Consider the following 15,783-nt stretch of genomic DNA (forward strand, 5'->3'; position numbering starts at 1 on the left):
AGCCCTCCGTCTGGCACCACTGAGTCTGTGGTGGACCCATTGTGTGGGACGGGAATAGGACCTCTGGACAGGGTTGCCTCAGCAACCCATGTCACACTCTGCCCTGATAGGCTGGAGGGTCTCCTGCCTGGATGACCACTCCACTGTGTGAATGACAGCTAGGCTGTACGAATGGGGATCATTTTGCATAAATGCAGGGTCCTGAGGACTGGAAGAGCGAGACGTCGCCACTGGAACTAAGAAGCCGAAAAGGAGAGAAGCCAAAGACATCTGCAAAAACTGAACCACCGGTGAAGCCCTGCTGCAGCGTCTCACCACTTTTCTCCACACAACGAGAGAAGATCTTCATCTGCAAGAGCCTTCTTCCTTTGAGCTGGTGGGGCCAACCAGTTCGCCAATCGCCTTCCTGGACCTGCCTTTGTCGAATCGCCAGTGTCCTGCACTCAGAGACTGGATAGCCAGGCACCCGTCCACCCGGACCACGATTTAAAGGAGTGCACCTTTTATTTTGTTTGGCAGCACCGCGGCTGGTTTCATCCCTGGGCAGTGCAGTCTCCACGACGAGAGTCTCTCTTCCTCTGCCGGATATCCCGAATTGCAGGAACTGCCAGGAACAACTGCCACTGCAGGAGCCTCTTCAACATTTTAAGGTACTTTGTTCCGCCAGGCCTCCCTTTTCATTTGGTAGCGCTAAAGGTGTTTTAAATCCTTTACCTACCTGCTGGGTTGGCCGCCCCTATCATCTAACATTGTCTTTAACCTTCTGCAACCACCTTTTCGAATCGTTTAACAAAGGCTTGACTGCAGCTACAAGAACATTTTGCTCCTGGGCTTTTTGCCCTGTACCACTGACTCTGGCGCAGTCCTATTTACTCTGGCTGAATCTGTTATAACGGCCTTCTCTAGATTGCTTCTCAACTAGAACTGTGTTGGTGCACCTAACTCTTATAACCACCTTTTCCTTCCCACATTTAAAACTAGTGAAGTGCCAGTTTGCTCGGTTTTCACCTCAGTACTATACATGCTAAAGTACTGCCTTGCCTAAACTTGTTGACAATCTTATTGGGAAGTGTTGCTAGGGTGTCTAAGAGTATATTCCTGTATAACTTGTCTTTTCCCTCCCTTGTGAGAAATTGCTAGAGTGCCATTTGTGTTTGGTTTTCACTGTGCCGTTTTGCTCAGTTTTCACTCTTGCTCAAACTTGTCTACAATTTAACTAGGGAGTTGTGTATACTTTTCTTGACTGATTTTAACTTGCTTTAATAACTGTGATTAATGTGTTGAACTAGAAGTGTGTACAATAAATATATATATTCTTTTTAATACAAAGCTTTGGTCAGTGTTTCCTTGTGCCATAGTGCTTTAGCCCTATTGTGTAAACCCAGAATACTGTTCATCTCCCTCTTGAGATAAGTCTGACTGCTTAGCCACAGCTAAAAACTAAATCTTTGTGGTACAGACTGATACCAAAGGGTATTTATTGCTGATACCTGTAGTCTTAATCTTCTGTAGTGCTCCCTAAGGGAACTGCACAGGATTCTGCCTAACATCCGCGGGCACCGGGAGCGCCATTGGTTCGGGCTCCTCGGCTGCCAGGCAGGGCGCGATATCACCGACGCCATCATCCACGAGAACCCGGGTAAGCTTCGGGAGAAGCCCCGGTCGATCCTAATGGAGAAAGCCAAGTGGGGGCGAGGCGGTGACCCTCCCAATAAGGTGAAGGCCTCAGGCGCGCCCAAGGTTGTGAAGGCCCTGATTCACCCGGCGAAGGCCTCGATTGAAGGAGTGGTGGCGGCCCTGGCGAAGCCTGTGGAAGCTACCCCAGTGCAACTGACTTTCAGGCCTAGAGTTTCCCTGCCACCCCAGAGGGAATCATCTTTCCAGCCTATCGAGAAGTCCCCCGTGAAAACCTGGGATGAGAAAGAGAGGGGGGCACAGTAGTCCAAACAGACACAGATACCACCTCCGAGGATCAGCTGGCTGGCATCAAAGCTATCCTGGACAAGAAGTTTGAGGCCTATGGGAGGGATCCCGAGGAGGCGGACGTAGAGAGCAACGGTGGAGCCGACGAGGAGCCGCGGGACGTGTAGGAAACGGTGGACCCCGCTCCCCAACCGTTGCTCCCGTTGCAACCAATGCCTACTTCACAGGACAATTCAGGAGCAATCTTGATGGCTTTGCAGACCCTGTGTACGGAGATAAGGACAAGGTTGCCCTTACCCCCAGCGGACGATCCAACGGCACCTGGAACGTTGGGGAGCCCACCGAACAAGCGGAGGCGAATCCATCCTCCCCCTACCTTCCATCCTTCACCTCCATCCCCTCCACTGAGGGATGGGACGGGAACGGTTAGGACGGACGATGACAACGGTGGTGATGACGGGATGGATCTCCCATCACTCCCTGCCCGGGCCTCCCCTACCGACGAAATTGGTTCCTTTCACGGCATGATCGCCAGGGCATCGGAGCTTTTCCAGCTATGCCCTGTAGAAGCTCCTGTAGAGCAGAAGAAGGAAGGTTTCCTCTACCAACGATGGGGGGCCAAGAGGAAGACCGTCCTCTCAGTCCTGGTACTGGACGACATCTGCAACGCAGGACTGTCCCTGCTGAAGAACCCGTCCATGGCCCCTGTGAAGAGGGACGGGTACAAGTAGTAGTACCGGGTCCCAGCCTCTGCTCCTATGTGCCTCCGGGTGTTACGCTCACCTGGTATCCACGGGGACGCCACCCAGCCGTAGGGACTCTGGTATTCTTCCCTGCGGTTCCCAGGTGTGACCAGCGGGGAAGTTCTGCCTTGTTGTTAATTCAGGTGTGCTCTCCGTCCTGCCTTCTTGACAGGGGCGCGTTGTCCTTTGTGGGCGAGTGCGATCTAGTTACTTCACTGATGCCGGCCCGTTTTGAGTCTTTAAGGTAGGTCTTATTGCTGCTGTATATTGCTGTTATTCTTGCATGCCTTTCTTGGTTTAAATAATGTCTTTTTCTCTTCCTTAGGTGTGCGGAAGTCCAATGTGATGCATTGGCTGAATTGGGTCTCACCGGTCAATGATGGCATATAAAGAGCGCTTTGATGCGGTAGGTAGGCGCTACGTGCAGTGCTATGGTGCCTTGCCTTTGCTAACCTGTTGTCTTTTCTTTCCCATAGATCGCGGTGCTCACCCGGTGTATGAAATCCCGAGGCGATGCTGGTCAAGGCGCGACTTGCGAGGTAAGCTTTTCGGCACAATTCGTTATGTTATAAAAGTGTCTAATGCCTTGTTTCTTCCTTTTTTGCAGATCCGCCAGTCCGGGCGACGCGCTGATCCTAGGATGCTGTTTGCAGGAGCTGTGGGCAGCTAACGATGAAATTACAGGTAAGCTGCTGCTGTTAACAATGTCCTTTTGTCTCTTTACAGATGCTGTTCTTCCGAGGTTCGCAGGTACAGCTGAACAAGATGAGTGTCAAGTTGCAAGATTGCAAAGTAACACGAAGCGTGTTATCCAAGTCGGGTGTGGTTTAAATAGCTGCAGGAAAGTAGTCCAGGTAAAGTAGTTCCTAGGCTACCACACCCAAAACTGGCACTTGAAATAAAGTAGTTTCCTAAACACAAGTCTTTATTATGTATGAGCTTGGCCCCAAGAGGGCCTAGGCAAAGGATGCTTAAGTTTGTTGGAGACCCGAGCCAAGACCCCTCCTGGCCCATGGGCTTGCCAGGGGGGTTTCTGGATGTGGGTCGTGACACAGGGCACAGCCATCCCCGGATTCGGTGGTCTCCGTCGCGGCCAAGAAGAAATCGGCAGGGGCGACGGCATCAACTTCCACTTCCCCACCTGACGGCGAGGGGAAGAAGCTGGACGCCATGGGACGACGGGTCATCTTGTCGACAGCGACGACTATCAAGGCGGCCAACGCCCTTGCGATCGTGGCACGCTATGACAGGGAGCTGTGGTTCAAGATCGCTCCTCTCCTGGACTTCCTCCCAGACGACAAGAGGGTGGAAGCCCTTGAAATCCTGCAGGAAGGCGGGGTGGCTTCGGACCACACCATCACGGTAGCTACGACACCGGCTTTTGCCAGATGAGCAACAGCGTTTGCCTGCGCCGGGGGGCGGTTGGCTCAAGGCCACCGACTTCCGTCAGGACGTGCAGACCAGGGTACTGGACATGCCCTTTGATGATCCAACCTATTCAGGAAAGCGGTGGACGAGTCGCTACAGGTCATCAAAGCGGACACCGAAACGGCCTTTGCCCTAGGCGCTCTTCATCAACGACGGCTGTCCTTTTGGACCTCCGGAAGCAAATCTCAAGGCGCCTCAAAAGGATACGGCAGCAGTTCATTGTTGTGCCGCCAAGCTGCCCGTTCCTCGTTGCAGGAAGCTTACTGAGGCCGCAGGAAGACCGGTGGATACTGTTGTCGTCGCCAAGGAGCCCAGGGTGCCAAGGCCTCGACAAAACAGGATGGAACCGGCCATGACGTCTGGCACCCACCTAAGCACCCCGGTGGGAAGCTGGATGGCGAACTTCGTCGACGTGTGGGAGTCCATCTCCACTGACCGTTGGGTGCTAGATGCCCTGGCCTATGGGCACACTCTGGAGTTTCAAAGAAAGTGCCCCCGTTTCCCTCTTGTGGGCAGAAAAGAAAACCACGTTCCACAGCTGCTTCTGGAGGTACGAGCCATGCTGAGAAAGGGCGCAATAGAACTCGTCCAAAAGAAGACAAGCGGCTGGCGACCCATCCTGGACCTTCGGCGCCTCAACAAATACATCAAAACCCAGAAGTTCCGGATGGTTACCCTTCAGCACGTGCTGGGACAGCTGGAGGAAGACGACTTCCTATCGTCGCTGGACTTTGAGGATGCTTACTTTCACATCCCCATACACAAAGGACATCGAATGTTCCTACGTTTCGTGGTCCAAGGGCGGCACTACCAGTTCAAGGCCCTGTCCTTCGGGTTGAAGTCGGACCGTTGGTCTTTACCAAGTGCCTGCCACCGGTGGCGGCGCGGCTGCAGGGGATCCTCGTTTACCCCTACCTGGATGATTGGCTCATCCGAGCAAATTCAAGAGAACTCGCCGTCGACCACACAGCGAAGACCGTCCGCCTGCTCATGGAGCTGGGATTCTCGATCAACTTTGCGAAGTCCCACTTGGTACTGTCGCAGGACGCCTTGTGCCTGGGAGCCAGACTCGACACAGTGGCGTGGTTGGATTCACCGTCGGAAGAAAGGACGAAGGCCATCCTGGGCAAGGTACAACGGCTGTTGACCATGGAAGTGGCCAGGGTGAGGTCCATCAAGTCCCTGCTCGCCATGATGTCATCTTGCAACTACATTGTGCACCTCTGCAGGCTGCGGATGCGACCACTGCAGGAGTTCCTCAACGCCCATTGGATGCAAGTGGCAGGGAGCTTCGAAGACAAGATCTCCCTCAACAAGACTTTCTGTCAAGAGATCCAGTGGTGGGGCACACGCAGGCATCTCACAGCGGTCATGGACTTCCAGACCCCAACGCACCAGGAAACGGTGACGACCGATGCTTCCCTGGAGGGATGGCGAGCGCACACCGGAGATCTCCACGCAAGAGGTCTTTGGCTCACAGAGGAGAGGTCCCTGCACATCAATGTCCTGGAGCTCTGGGCCGTGTTCTGGACCCTCAGGTCTTTCCTTCCGTCCCTCAAGGGCAAAGTGGTACGGATCTTCACCGACAACACCACCACGATGTTCTGCATCCGGAAGCAGGGGAGCACCAGATCCCCAGCCCTATCCAAGGAAGCGTAGGATCTGTGGCACTGGGCCATCACCCAGGGAATGTTCCTGGTACCTTTTCATCTGGCAGGAGTGAAAAACACTGTCGCCAACTCACTCAGCAGGGAGCTGCGATCTTGCAACGAGTGGGAACATGGGCAGGATCAAGTGGATCTCCTATTCCGACGATGGGCCAGTCCCCATATCGACCTGTTCATGACAGCGGGGAACGCCAAGTGCCGGAGGTTCGCCAGCAGGTTTCCTCAGACGGGGAGCATGGGTGATGCATTCTCCTTCCCCTGGGACGGCCTGTTCCTGTATGCGTTCCCACCATTGCCATTGCCGTTGCTTCTGCGACTCATCAGTCAACTCACAGTCCCGGTGCAGGATGATCCTCGTCGCACCGGCGTGGCCGAGGCAGATAGCGTCCCCCCCAGTCAAACTGCAGACGGACGCAGATCTTCTCGCCAGGGAAGGAGGCACCATCCTACATCATGACCCGGATTTGCTGAACCTACAGGCCTGGCTCCTGCAGCACTAGAGTTCAGAGGCTACGATATCCCAGCAGACTGCAAGGACGTACTTGCAAAGGCCTGGGCGTCCTCGACTCTTAAGTGCTATGGACATAAGTGGAAGAGGTTCTCTGTCTGGTGCCGTGCACAGAAGATCAACCCTCTATGGATTACGGCCCCTCAAGTGCTGCCGTACTTTCTGTTGCTGGCCTCTGGCGGGGCTGGCACATGTCTCCATCAAGATCCATTTGGTGGCGGTCTCCCGCTACACCAGAACTCCGGGGCGTTCGTCCCTGTGGTCTCGCCACCTGGTGAAGGAGTTCATGAAAGGACTGTTCCGCTCGTTCCCGCCAGTGAAGGCTCCGGCCTCGGCGTGGGAGCTCAACGTGGTGCTGACCAGGCTCATGGGTCCCCCATTTGAGCCCTTGCATTCTGCACCGCTGAAGTTCCTATCGGGGAAGACAGCGTTTCTTGTGGCCATCACCTCCGCACGACGAGTGAGAGAGATCCAGGCCCTATCCTGTAAACCTCCATACCTGACATTCCACAAGACGAGGGTGGTGCTAAGGACGCACCCCTCTTTCATGGCCAAGGTGCCGTCGGACTTGCATCTCAACAAGCCCTTGGTGTTACCTGTTTTCTTCCCATCGCCTTCGTCGCCGGCTGAGAGGACTTTGCACTCGCTGGATGTGGCTAGAGCGCTGAAGTTCTACGTGGACCGCACGAAGAGTTTTCGGAAGACACCACAGCGGTTTGTGAACTTTGGCCCTGTGAACCAAGGGAAGGCCCTCTCGAAGGCTTCCATTTACAGATGGCTCTCTGGCTGCATCATGCACTGTCACCGGTTGGCAAACCGACCATTGCCCGGCTGTCCGAGAGCCCGTTCAACCAGAGCGATCGCTGCTACTACGGCGTTCCTGTCTGGTGTGCCCCTGCTGGACATCTGCAGGGCTGCTACGTGGAGGTCGACTCACACCTTCATGAGATTCTACTGCATCGACCGGGACTCCAGGGAGGAGTCCAGAGTCGGCCAGGCAGTGCTGCGCAACCTATTCGCTTGAAGGTGAGCCTGATGAGGAGGTAAGAGATGCTTAATGTTGAGTTGTTGAAATGCTTAATGTTGATCCTTGCCACCTCCCATGGTTGTGCATGTGTGTACTGCTATGTATTCTTGTATTCATGAGCATGTGAATCCATGCCAGACTCCATGCTGGAGAAGGAACAAGTTACTTACCTGTAACTGTTGTTCTCCGGCATGGGTCTGGCATGGATTCACATGCAAACCCTCCCTCCAACCCCTCCGCAGCTTTTCTCTTGGTCCTACTGCCACTTTACGTGCTACAAAGGGGCTTAGGTAAAGGGAAGTCATTGGCTGGGGGCAGTGTGACCCTGAGACCAATGATTAGTTATTAGTAGAAAGACAGTTCAGAAACGAAACTGAAACTGATTTTTTTTTTTCCGAGGATCCCCAGCCTGACGACGGGGAATATTCATGAGCATGTGAATCCATGCCAGACCCATGCCGGAGAAAAACAGCTACAGTAAGTAAATTGTTCCATACAGCTCCTCTGCCCCGGGTACTCCGACATCCAAGCTGGGCTGCAGAATCTGTCGGTTACATTCATGGAGTTGGGGGCTACCACGCAGATGCAGCCCACGGATCTCACAGAGAACACATTTGGCCTCGGCTGGCCACGCCCCCCACTTATGGTTTATTTTATGCTCTTCTCCTTTTTCTCACCTTAGCGCTTAACTGATCAACATATTTTTAAGATGTGTGAAAGATCAGATTCCTGTTTTTCCTTACATTTTCTTAGAGGTGCTACAAAGTTACTGTCCTCACAGCTGGTGCCATACAAATCCCCAATAAAAAATAAAATTGGTGTTTCATGATCTTCCTCCCTGTAGTCAACACAAGTTTTGATTAACTGGACTACTTCACTCCTCTCTCCCTTGACGCGGTAGCTTCTTCATACTAGTATTGCCTTCTTCCTTGATCTCTTTCCTTTTAAGAGTTTGACGGGCCATTTTTGCATCCTGCTTCATGCATTATTGATCTGTATAAAATGGGAACAATTCTGGGTATACAGTCTTACGGGCTAATGCCACACCTTAAGAACACGTTAAAGAAACTTGCTATTGATCCCATTGACCCTGCCAATCTTTGAACTATTCCCACCTCTTGTTTCTGCCAAGGGTCAGAGAAAAAGCCTTTTCTGCAAAATCTGGGACTTCATTTAAAACACTTTAAAAATTCTTTGTGCCATCTAAAGCTGTTTTCTGTCCTTCTAGAAGGAAGGAATCTGACCTGGCAGCAGTGCTTCAAATTCAGGTGGAAGGTAGCAGTGTCACTGCTTTGGTCCAGTTGTGTTCCACCTACCAGCAACATTGACACGACTGACCACCCCTTACTTCTGTGCGGATTAGAAGTGGCAGGTATCATGCGGACCAGCCTCTGCAGGCTGTAGGTTTAGCTGACCTCACTTTATTGGTTATGATTACATTGCTTGTCTCAAACATGCATTCCTTTATCTGTGGAATTCCTTGGGGATGTGTTGCACTCTCCTGTATTATGTATTTTATTTACTTGTGCATTTCTTTCAGCGCACAAAACCCTCGGGCATCTAGGCACTAGTTACAGAGAGTGCATAGTACATTTCATAACGTGTAAGAAAGCATATGGGTTACAGTAGCATCTACATACAATTTGTGGCTGAACTCATCCACTCTTTTGGGTCCATATTTTATTGCTATGCTGATAACACCAAAATCCTAGCCTGGATGGACATAGTGTCTTTAGCCATTACCTTTATGGAGTGTCTGGTTGCCAATGAGGGGGTGAACAAGTCCCCCTTGGCAGAAGATAAACACAGTTAAGACTGATGTACTTGAGGGCCCCAACAGTTTCTGGGGTAACTTTTTAGTGTGTGCTCTACTATCCCCTTGTCTGTGGGAGAAAAACCTGATATTCAGACTAGATAAATTCCTCTCTAAAACCCAAGGTTAACTCAGCCACCCGCTTCTGTTCTTTATCTTTTTTTGTCTTCTGATACCCCCAACCTGGTGGATACTGTTACTATCTCTGCCAGGCATCGTTGCTGTAATTAATTTCGTTTTGATTGCTCTTACTACCCCCTGGGGTGTCTATAAATAGTTCAAAATGCAGCTGCTATACATCTGTTGGGTAAGCAACCTTTCACACATCGCCCCTATTTTTTGGAAACTTTGTTGTCTGCCTGTTGCAACAAAATTCATTGCATAACAGATGAGAATGGTGGGTTGACAGGGTGGGGTTCTGCCAGAAGCCATGTGATGATGTATCCGGTGCAAGTATGGGGAGGATTCCCTGGCTACCTGACTGTGCCAACATAGTAAGGCACACTCTCGTCCCATTTGGGTGACATGGGAAGCAGTCCCTTTAAGACAGCATGCTGTTCTAAACCTATCACCCAACGGTATTTGTTACCATAAAGTGCAGGTGCCACATCCATCGACAAAATTGTAATACCACAGATTTTTAAGGAGAGTTACAGCTTGGAGCTCATTATCAGAAAACGGCAGCCTGCAGGTCTGAACCTGCACCTGCAGAGAGACTCCCCCTGGGAGTTAGTAGATTAGATGGGAAGCTTGAAGGTCACAACGTACTACTACACTGCACTTGTCTTCCAGGAAAAGAAGGGGACAGGGGGAAGGCCTCCGGAGTGGTTGTGGAGCCACAAAATGCCAGATCGTAACCAATCCCAGACGCCCAAGGGTTAAGTGCGCCATACAAATGTTAAAATAAATACATCAACCCCTGTCAGGGCATCTGTGGTCTCACAGCTGAAGCTCATGGGTCAGGAACCAACCTAGGGGCATGGCCAAGCGGGTATGTAAGGGAGGGAGTTGTGGAGGTAGTTGTGTGTGTTTGGAGAAGGAGTGAGCAGCTGTTTAGAGGCGTTTGGAGAAAAGATTTGGGTTACAAAAGTGTTAATGGAGAAGAGCAGGGTGAGAGAAGAGGAAGAAGGAAATATCAGATGTACAGAGATGAAGGTAAAAGTAGAGGAGGAAGGGATGACTATCAGATTGGAGGAGGATGAGGAAAGGAAAAAAGGAGGAATATCAGATTTATGTTAGGGTGAAAGGAGAGGAGGAAAGGATGATCAGAGATTGGAGGAGTGGATGAGTGTCAGAAGGAAAGGCCGAAACATGCCTGGAGTTTCTTGTGATTCTGTGCAGAGGGGACCTGGCCTAGCAGTTCGGCCTGGGCTGCTACCATTGGGGGCAGTACCTGACTGATTTGCATATGGCTGGGCTCCTTTTGCAATGGCGCATACGGGCTAAAAAATGGTGGCGTGGAAGGTTGCCCAGAGCAGTGCTAGTGGTTTAGATGTATTCAACATCTTCCACCCATCACTTTTTTGGTTGTAGAAGGAAAGGAGGAGCATCAACGATAGGAGAGGAGATTGACAGGAGAGAAAGATAGGAGAAACAAGAGATTGGATGAGAAGAAGGGTGAAGGGAGAGGAGGAAAGGAGGCATACCAAATGTACGTAGGCGAGGCAGAAAGGAGGAAAGAAGACCTCTATTTTTGAACAAAACAGAGAGGGGGAGGAGGAACATCAGAGATTGAAGGATAGGATGATGGTGAAAGAAGAGAAGGCATATGAGAGATTTAAAGAGATGAGGAGGGAGAAGGTGCATTCAGAGTTTGGAAGAGTTGGAGAAGGTGAAAGGGGAGAAAGAGTGGTGTCACAGCAAACATTGGAAAGAGGTGGTGTAGTACAGTAGAAGATGGAGGAGAGTAGTTTAAAGTGATTTATGACTTTTGAAACCGATACATAATAATACATAGATTTTGAGAGCTTTACAGGATGTTCAAGCTTCATTTGCTCTTTGAGTGCCCTTGGGATGTACTTGTACAGCCTAAAAAAGTAATTTTGTTTTTCCATAAGGTGTCTATGTAGATCCTACTTTGAGGGAGATGGCAATAAACTCTAAGCCCGTGGTGAAATATATACTTTTTTTGTCCTGGTGATTTGGTTCCTCAGGGAGCAGATACTCAAGAGGTTAAATAGTAATGCTGGTTTTCCACAGATAATTTACATGTTCAGCTGTGAAGTGGACATCTACGAAACGTACCTGATGTCGGCGTCTGCTCCTAATTCTAATAAACACAGCAGGCTTTTCTCTCTTCTGTAGGTTGCTGCTAAATGAATTGGAAGAACAGATGTGCTCTGTAAGACAAACACATTTTTTAAGTTATACATGGGTGTTTTAAACGCTTACATTTCCACTTGAGTTTCTGTGTTATTTTCACCGCGCTTCCCCTCTTAAATCATATTGCAGATAACAATTTATGGATTTTTTACAGATTGTCTTACCCCACCAATTAAAGTTATTTGGGCACTTTTAGTTATCATTGTGAAGATTTTCCAGCTTATTTATATTGTATTGTAGAAACTTTTTTGAAATGGTCTCCTTCCACCCTATACTGCTGTCTTTGAGGACTGCCTAGTAGTAATGGGAACTCCACTATGATACCTTGCTCAGTTACCTGCCAAAGAATTGAATCTCCTTTCTCCAAGTGGTCCAGCTAGATCCAAAAACCCAAGGACCCCCATCTCCCCTGTTCTGAAATCACTCCTTAGACTGCCTGTCAATTCTAAAATGGCTGCTAGGACTCTGCCTCAATTACAAACTGGTTTGAATGAGGGCCCCAAATAACTCCTAAAGAAAATAATAAAAGACAAAGGGCTAATTATGAGTGTGGTGGTCTGAAAAATAATTTGGCGGCGGGGGTCATTGAGCCCAGCAGGTCTGGCCTGCTGGGTTTAACAAACCCGTCCGCAGAGTTTTCACAGGAGCACCGGTACCGTTAGCAACGGTGCCAGTGCTTCTGTGTCCCCATTCCCATGTGGACTCCATGGGAATGGGGACTAACCTTTTCTGGGCCTGACTTCCTGATCTGCCAAGACTTGTAATGTCCGGTGGTGCACCAGGAAGTCCGGACCCGGATTCAGCAACCCGCCGTCCTCGTAATGAGGCCCTAACTCATCAAATGTCCCTGCAGTTTCCTTGTCTGACCTTCACTCATGATGGCAACAGTAAAGACAGACACAAGTGATCACAGTTCAAGGGTGTTTATTAAACTGTATAAATGGGGTGGAAAAAAGCCTAATCTAAACCTAAATCTAAGATGGGAGCAAGCTACGACCATCAAGAGTGCCGGATAGTGTTCACAAGAAAAGAAAAGAAGTGTTCACAAATGAAAAGACACAACGTTATGGCCCGGGGTCTCCCTTCCCCATGTTTTTAGCACAGGTCAAGGCGGGACTCCTGAGAACAGCACACTCTCGGTCTTTCCCAGCACGAGGCTAAAGTTCCGTTCTCGGGTATCAGGGTCTTTGGTGGTTAAGTCTCTTTACTACAAAAAACAAAAAAACTCTTGCCTCCGAGGACCTGATGGGTTCAAAATAACAAACAAACAAAAAGTTCCTTTCAGTATCTATGTTGGGTGATGAAATGTCACCCCTGGGTCCCCCTCTTCGGGGCTCAGATCCTTCTCGGATGTTAGCCTCCCTCCGTTTTTAAACAATCCACCGTTGACATCTGCTACAGCACACGCCGGCTATTGGTTGCGGTCTTATGATTCCTTTCACCTAGACTTTGCGGGTCTGGGTTGAAAATGGCAAGGTCACTTCTCTCCTTTCTCCTCCTCTTGAACTGCTGTCCTGGAGTAGCTGTCTTATCGTGCGGTGTGCCTTGCTCATAGTGTGCTCTTGTGCTCCACCTTTTGTCCCTGTGGTGAAGACAAAGGGCCGTCAGGTGTGTATAGTTATTGTCAATTGCCTGCCTCTGCCTGACCCTTGTGTCAGGACATGTCGGGGCATGTGGGGTAAACCGCATTGGTGTTAGTCCGTTATCGTCCCTGGTTAGTACTGGTTATTTTTATTTTATGTTTGCATTTGTAAAGCGCCACGCAGCCCGGGGGCATCGGGGCGCTGTTTCAAGAAAATGACTTAGTTAAAGTGCAGGATGCATTAGACCGTGAATGTTAGAGAGAGAGCGTGTCTAACAATAGCCTGGACATGGAAGGTTGCCTTACATAAGTTATACAGTTGGCAAGGTGAGCACTGACAAGTGAGAAGTGCGTATATCCAGTACCAGGTCAGAGTGGGGTTTACACGAACAACATGGTTTTTATTGCTTTTCTGAAGCCCAGGTGGGACTCGATGCCTCTGATAGAGGCGGATAACAGGTACCAGTTGGTGGCTGCGAGGACTGGGAAGCTAGCACCACCTGCTCTGGTCCTAATGCTATTTTGGAATTGATAGTCGGTTGGTATGGCTGGATCTTGTCGGTCTGTTTGAAGGGGGACCAGAGAGTCTTTGCGCAAGGTAGCAAGGTGCTGTGTCGTGGTGACATTTGTGGGTGAGTGCCAGTGATTTGAAGAGGATCCGTTCCTTGACGGGTAGCCAATGGACGGATTTCCTGGTGGCCGAGATGTGGTCTCTTTTAGAGACTCCAGTGGCTGCTCAGAGGGTATTGTTCTGCACCGTTTGAAGTTTTTTTATGTTTTTAGCTGAGGTGCCTAGTAGAAGTGCATTGCAGTAGTCTAGGAGGGAACCTATGATTGCTCTGGCGATGGTGAGGGAGTTTTGCTGCGAGAGGAAGGGCCTTGCGGCATTCATAAGTTTCGAGTGCTAGGCTGCTGCTGAGGAGATTGCATTCACCTGTCTATCCATGGTGAGGTTAGAGTCCAGGTAAACTCCTAGGGTTTTGACTGTTTTGGAGACCGAGATGCGGCAGTTGTCAATGAAGAAGGAGTCATATTGGGATCCCATTTTTTTGATTATGACTGGTGATCCGATGAGAAGTAGTTCTGTCTTTTCGCTGTTGAGGCAAAGCCAGTTTTCAGCCATGCAGGTTTGGATGGTGGTTTAGATGGAGTTAAGGGTTTTTTGGTCGGCCTCGTAGTCGCCTCTAAGGGGGATGATGACTTGTGTATCGTCCGCGTAGTTGGTGTATGTGATGCCCATTGAATCGAGATATTTGAATAGTGACCTTGTGAATAGGTTGTACAATGTAGGGGATATGCAAGACCCCTGCCGGACTTTCATTTCTCTGCCCCTAAGGAAGGATGCGATCCAGACGGTGGCGTCTGCTGAAACGTTGCCCGCTGTAGAGAACTGATGGCAGAGGGTGTCATGGTCGACCAAGTCGCATGCCGCGGAAAGGTCCAGTAGAAGTAGAAGAGCTGGTCTGCCTACGTCTCTGAGGTTATCGATTTGGTTCTTAAGGTCCAATAATGCGGTTTCTGTACCACGGTTGGGGCGGAAGCCGGATTGCCGGAGACCAAGCAGGTGATGAACTTCAAGGTAATTCTGCACTTGGAGGTATGCAGCTTTATCCAAAATCTTAAGACGGAAGGGAACTGTCGTGATGGGCCTGTAGTTCCCTGGTATGTTGGGGTCTAGTGTTGGTTTTTTCAACAGTGGGCGGACCCACGCTTCTTTGAGGCAGGATGGCATTTGGTTGGATTTGAAAGAAGCGTTGATGAAGGCTGTGAAGAACGGTACCAATGTGGGGGCACAGTCCTTGATGAGCTGGACGGACACAAGTCGCCTTTGCAGTTGGAAGGTTTGATCGAGTTGAGTATGGTTAGGATTTCCTCTTCTGTCACCTGGAATGAGAAAGCTGGGATTACGGATGGGGTGTTCTGGTGTAGGTCAGATAGTTGTTGCGATAAGGCTTTTTGGTGACTGATGATTTTTTCTTGTAGAGTATTCAGCTTGTTGAGCATGGCTTCTTGAATGCCGATACACCAATCTTTGTCTTTATTCAAGGGGATGGAGGAGGGAGTCTCCAATTCTCTGAAGATTGCGAATATTTCTCTGGATCCTGATTTAGCATTGGCAATCCTGGTATTAAAGGGGTTGGCTTTGGCTCTGATGATGGCGGATTTGTATTGTTTGGCGATGTTTTTAAAAGCTTGTTTGGTGGTGTCATTAGGGTTTGTTTGCCAAGCTGTGAGAGCCAATCGTTTTTGTGAGCGTAGTTTCAAGAGATCTTGGGTGAACCATGAGTTAGTTTTTTTGGTGGGTTTGGCTTTCCTATGTGTAAGAGGTGCAATGATGTCTATGGCCTTGGTGATAATGGCGTTGTAGGTTGCTGCGAGGGTGTCCGGATTGTTGGTAAATGGGTGTTCGAGTTCGGGAACCTGCAGGTGAGGAAGTAGTCTTTGCTTGGTGAGTTGCTTAGCGCTCCTGGTGAGGGCGGGCAGCAGAATTTCTTGACAGGTGGTAGGAGTTCTGGTATAGTTGAGATTGAAGCGGATAATGGAGTGGTCCGACCATGGAATGGGAGAGATGATAGGAGTCGATACCTAACAGTTATGTTGGCCGATCCAATCCAGGATGCGGCCTTTGTTGTGGGTTGGTTTTAGCACTTCTTGTTTGAATCCAAGTGTTTTGAGGGCGGTATTGAAGGCAGCAGCATTCCCGTCTGTGGGGTCATTGTGACCAAGGTTCATATCACCCAGGAGGATGGACACAGTGGTTTTCTTGAGG

General features: G+C 50.0%; 2 protein-coding genes across 2 annotated transcripts in view; one reads left to right on the forward strand and one right to left on the reverse strand.

Moving 5' to 3' along the window:
- EIF2AK1 (eukaryotic translation initiation factor 2 alpha kinase 1) overlaps positions 1-15,783 on the forward strand; it is a 1,543,308-nt gene that overhangs the window by 1,242,814 nt on the left and 284,711 nt on the right. The window lies entirely within an intron of this gene.
- ANKRD61 (ankyrin repeat domain 61) overlaps positions 1-15,783 on the reverse strand; it is a 159,451-nt gene that overhangs the window by 125,867 nt on the left and 17,801 nt on the right. The window contains exon 2 of the mRNA XM_069645633.1: positions 11,354-11,448. Within this exon, the coding sequence (XP_069501734.1) occupies positions 11,354-11,448 (95 nt within the window). The remainder of the gene's footprint in view (positions 1-11,353; positions 11,449-15,783) is intronic.

The sequence above is a fragment of the Ambystoma mexicanum genome, chromosome 2p (assembly GCF_040938575.1).
Source record: "Ambystoma mexicanum isolate Mex_15411 chromosome 2p, UKY_AmexF1_1, whole genome shotgun sequence".
Classification (NCBI taxonomy): domain Eukaryota; kingdom Metazoa; phylum Chordata; class Amphibia; order Caudata; family Ambystomatidae; genus Ambystoma; species Ambystoma mexicanum.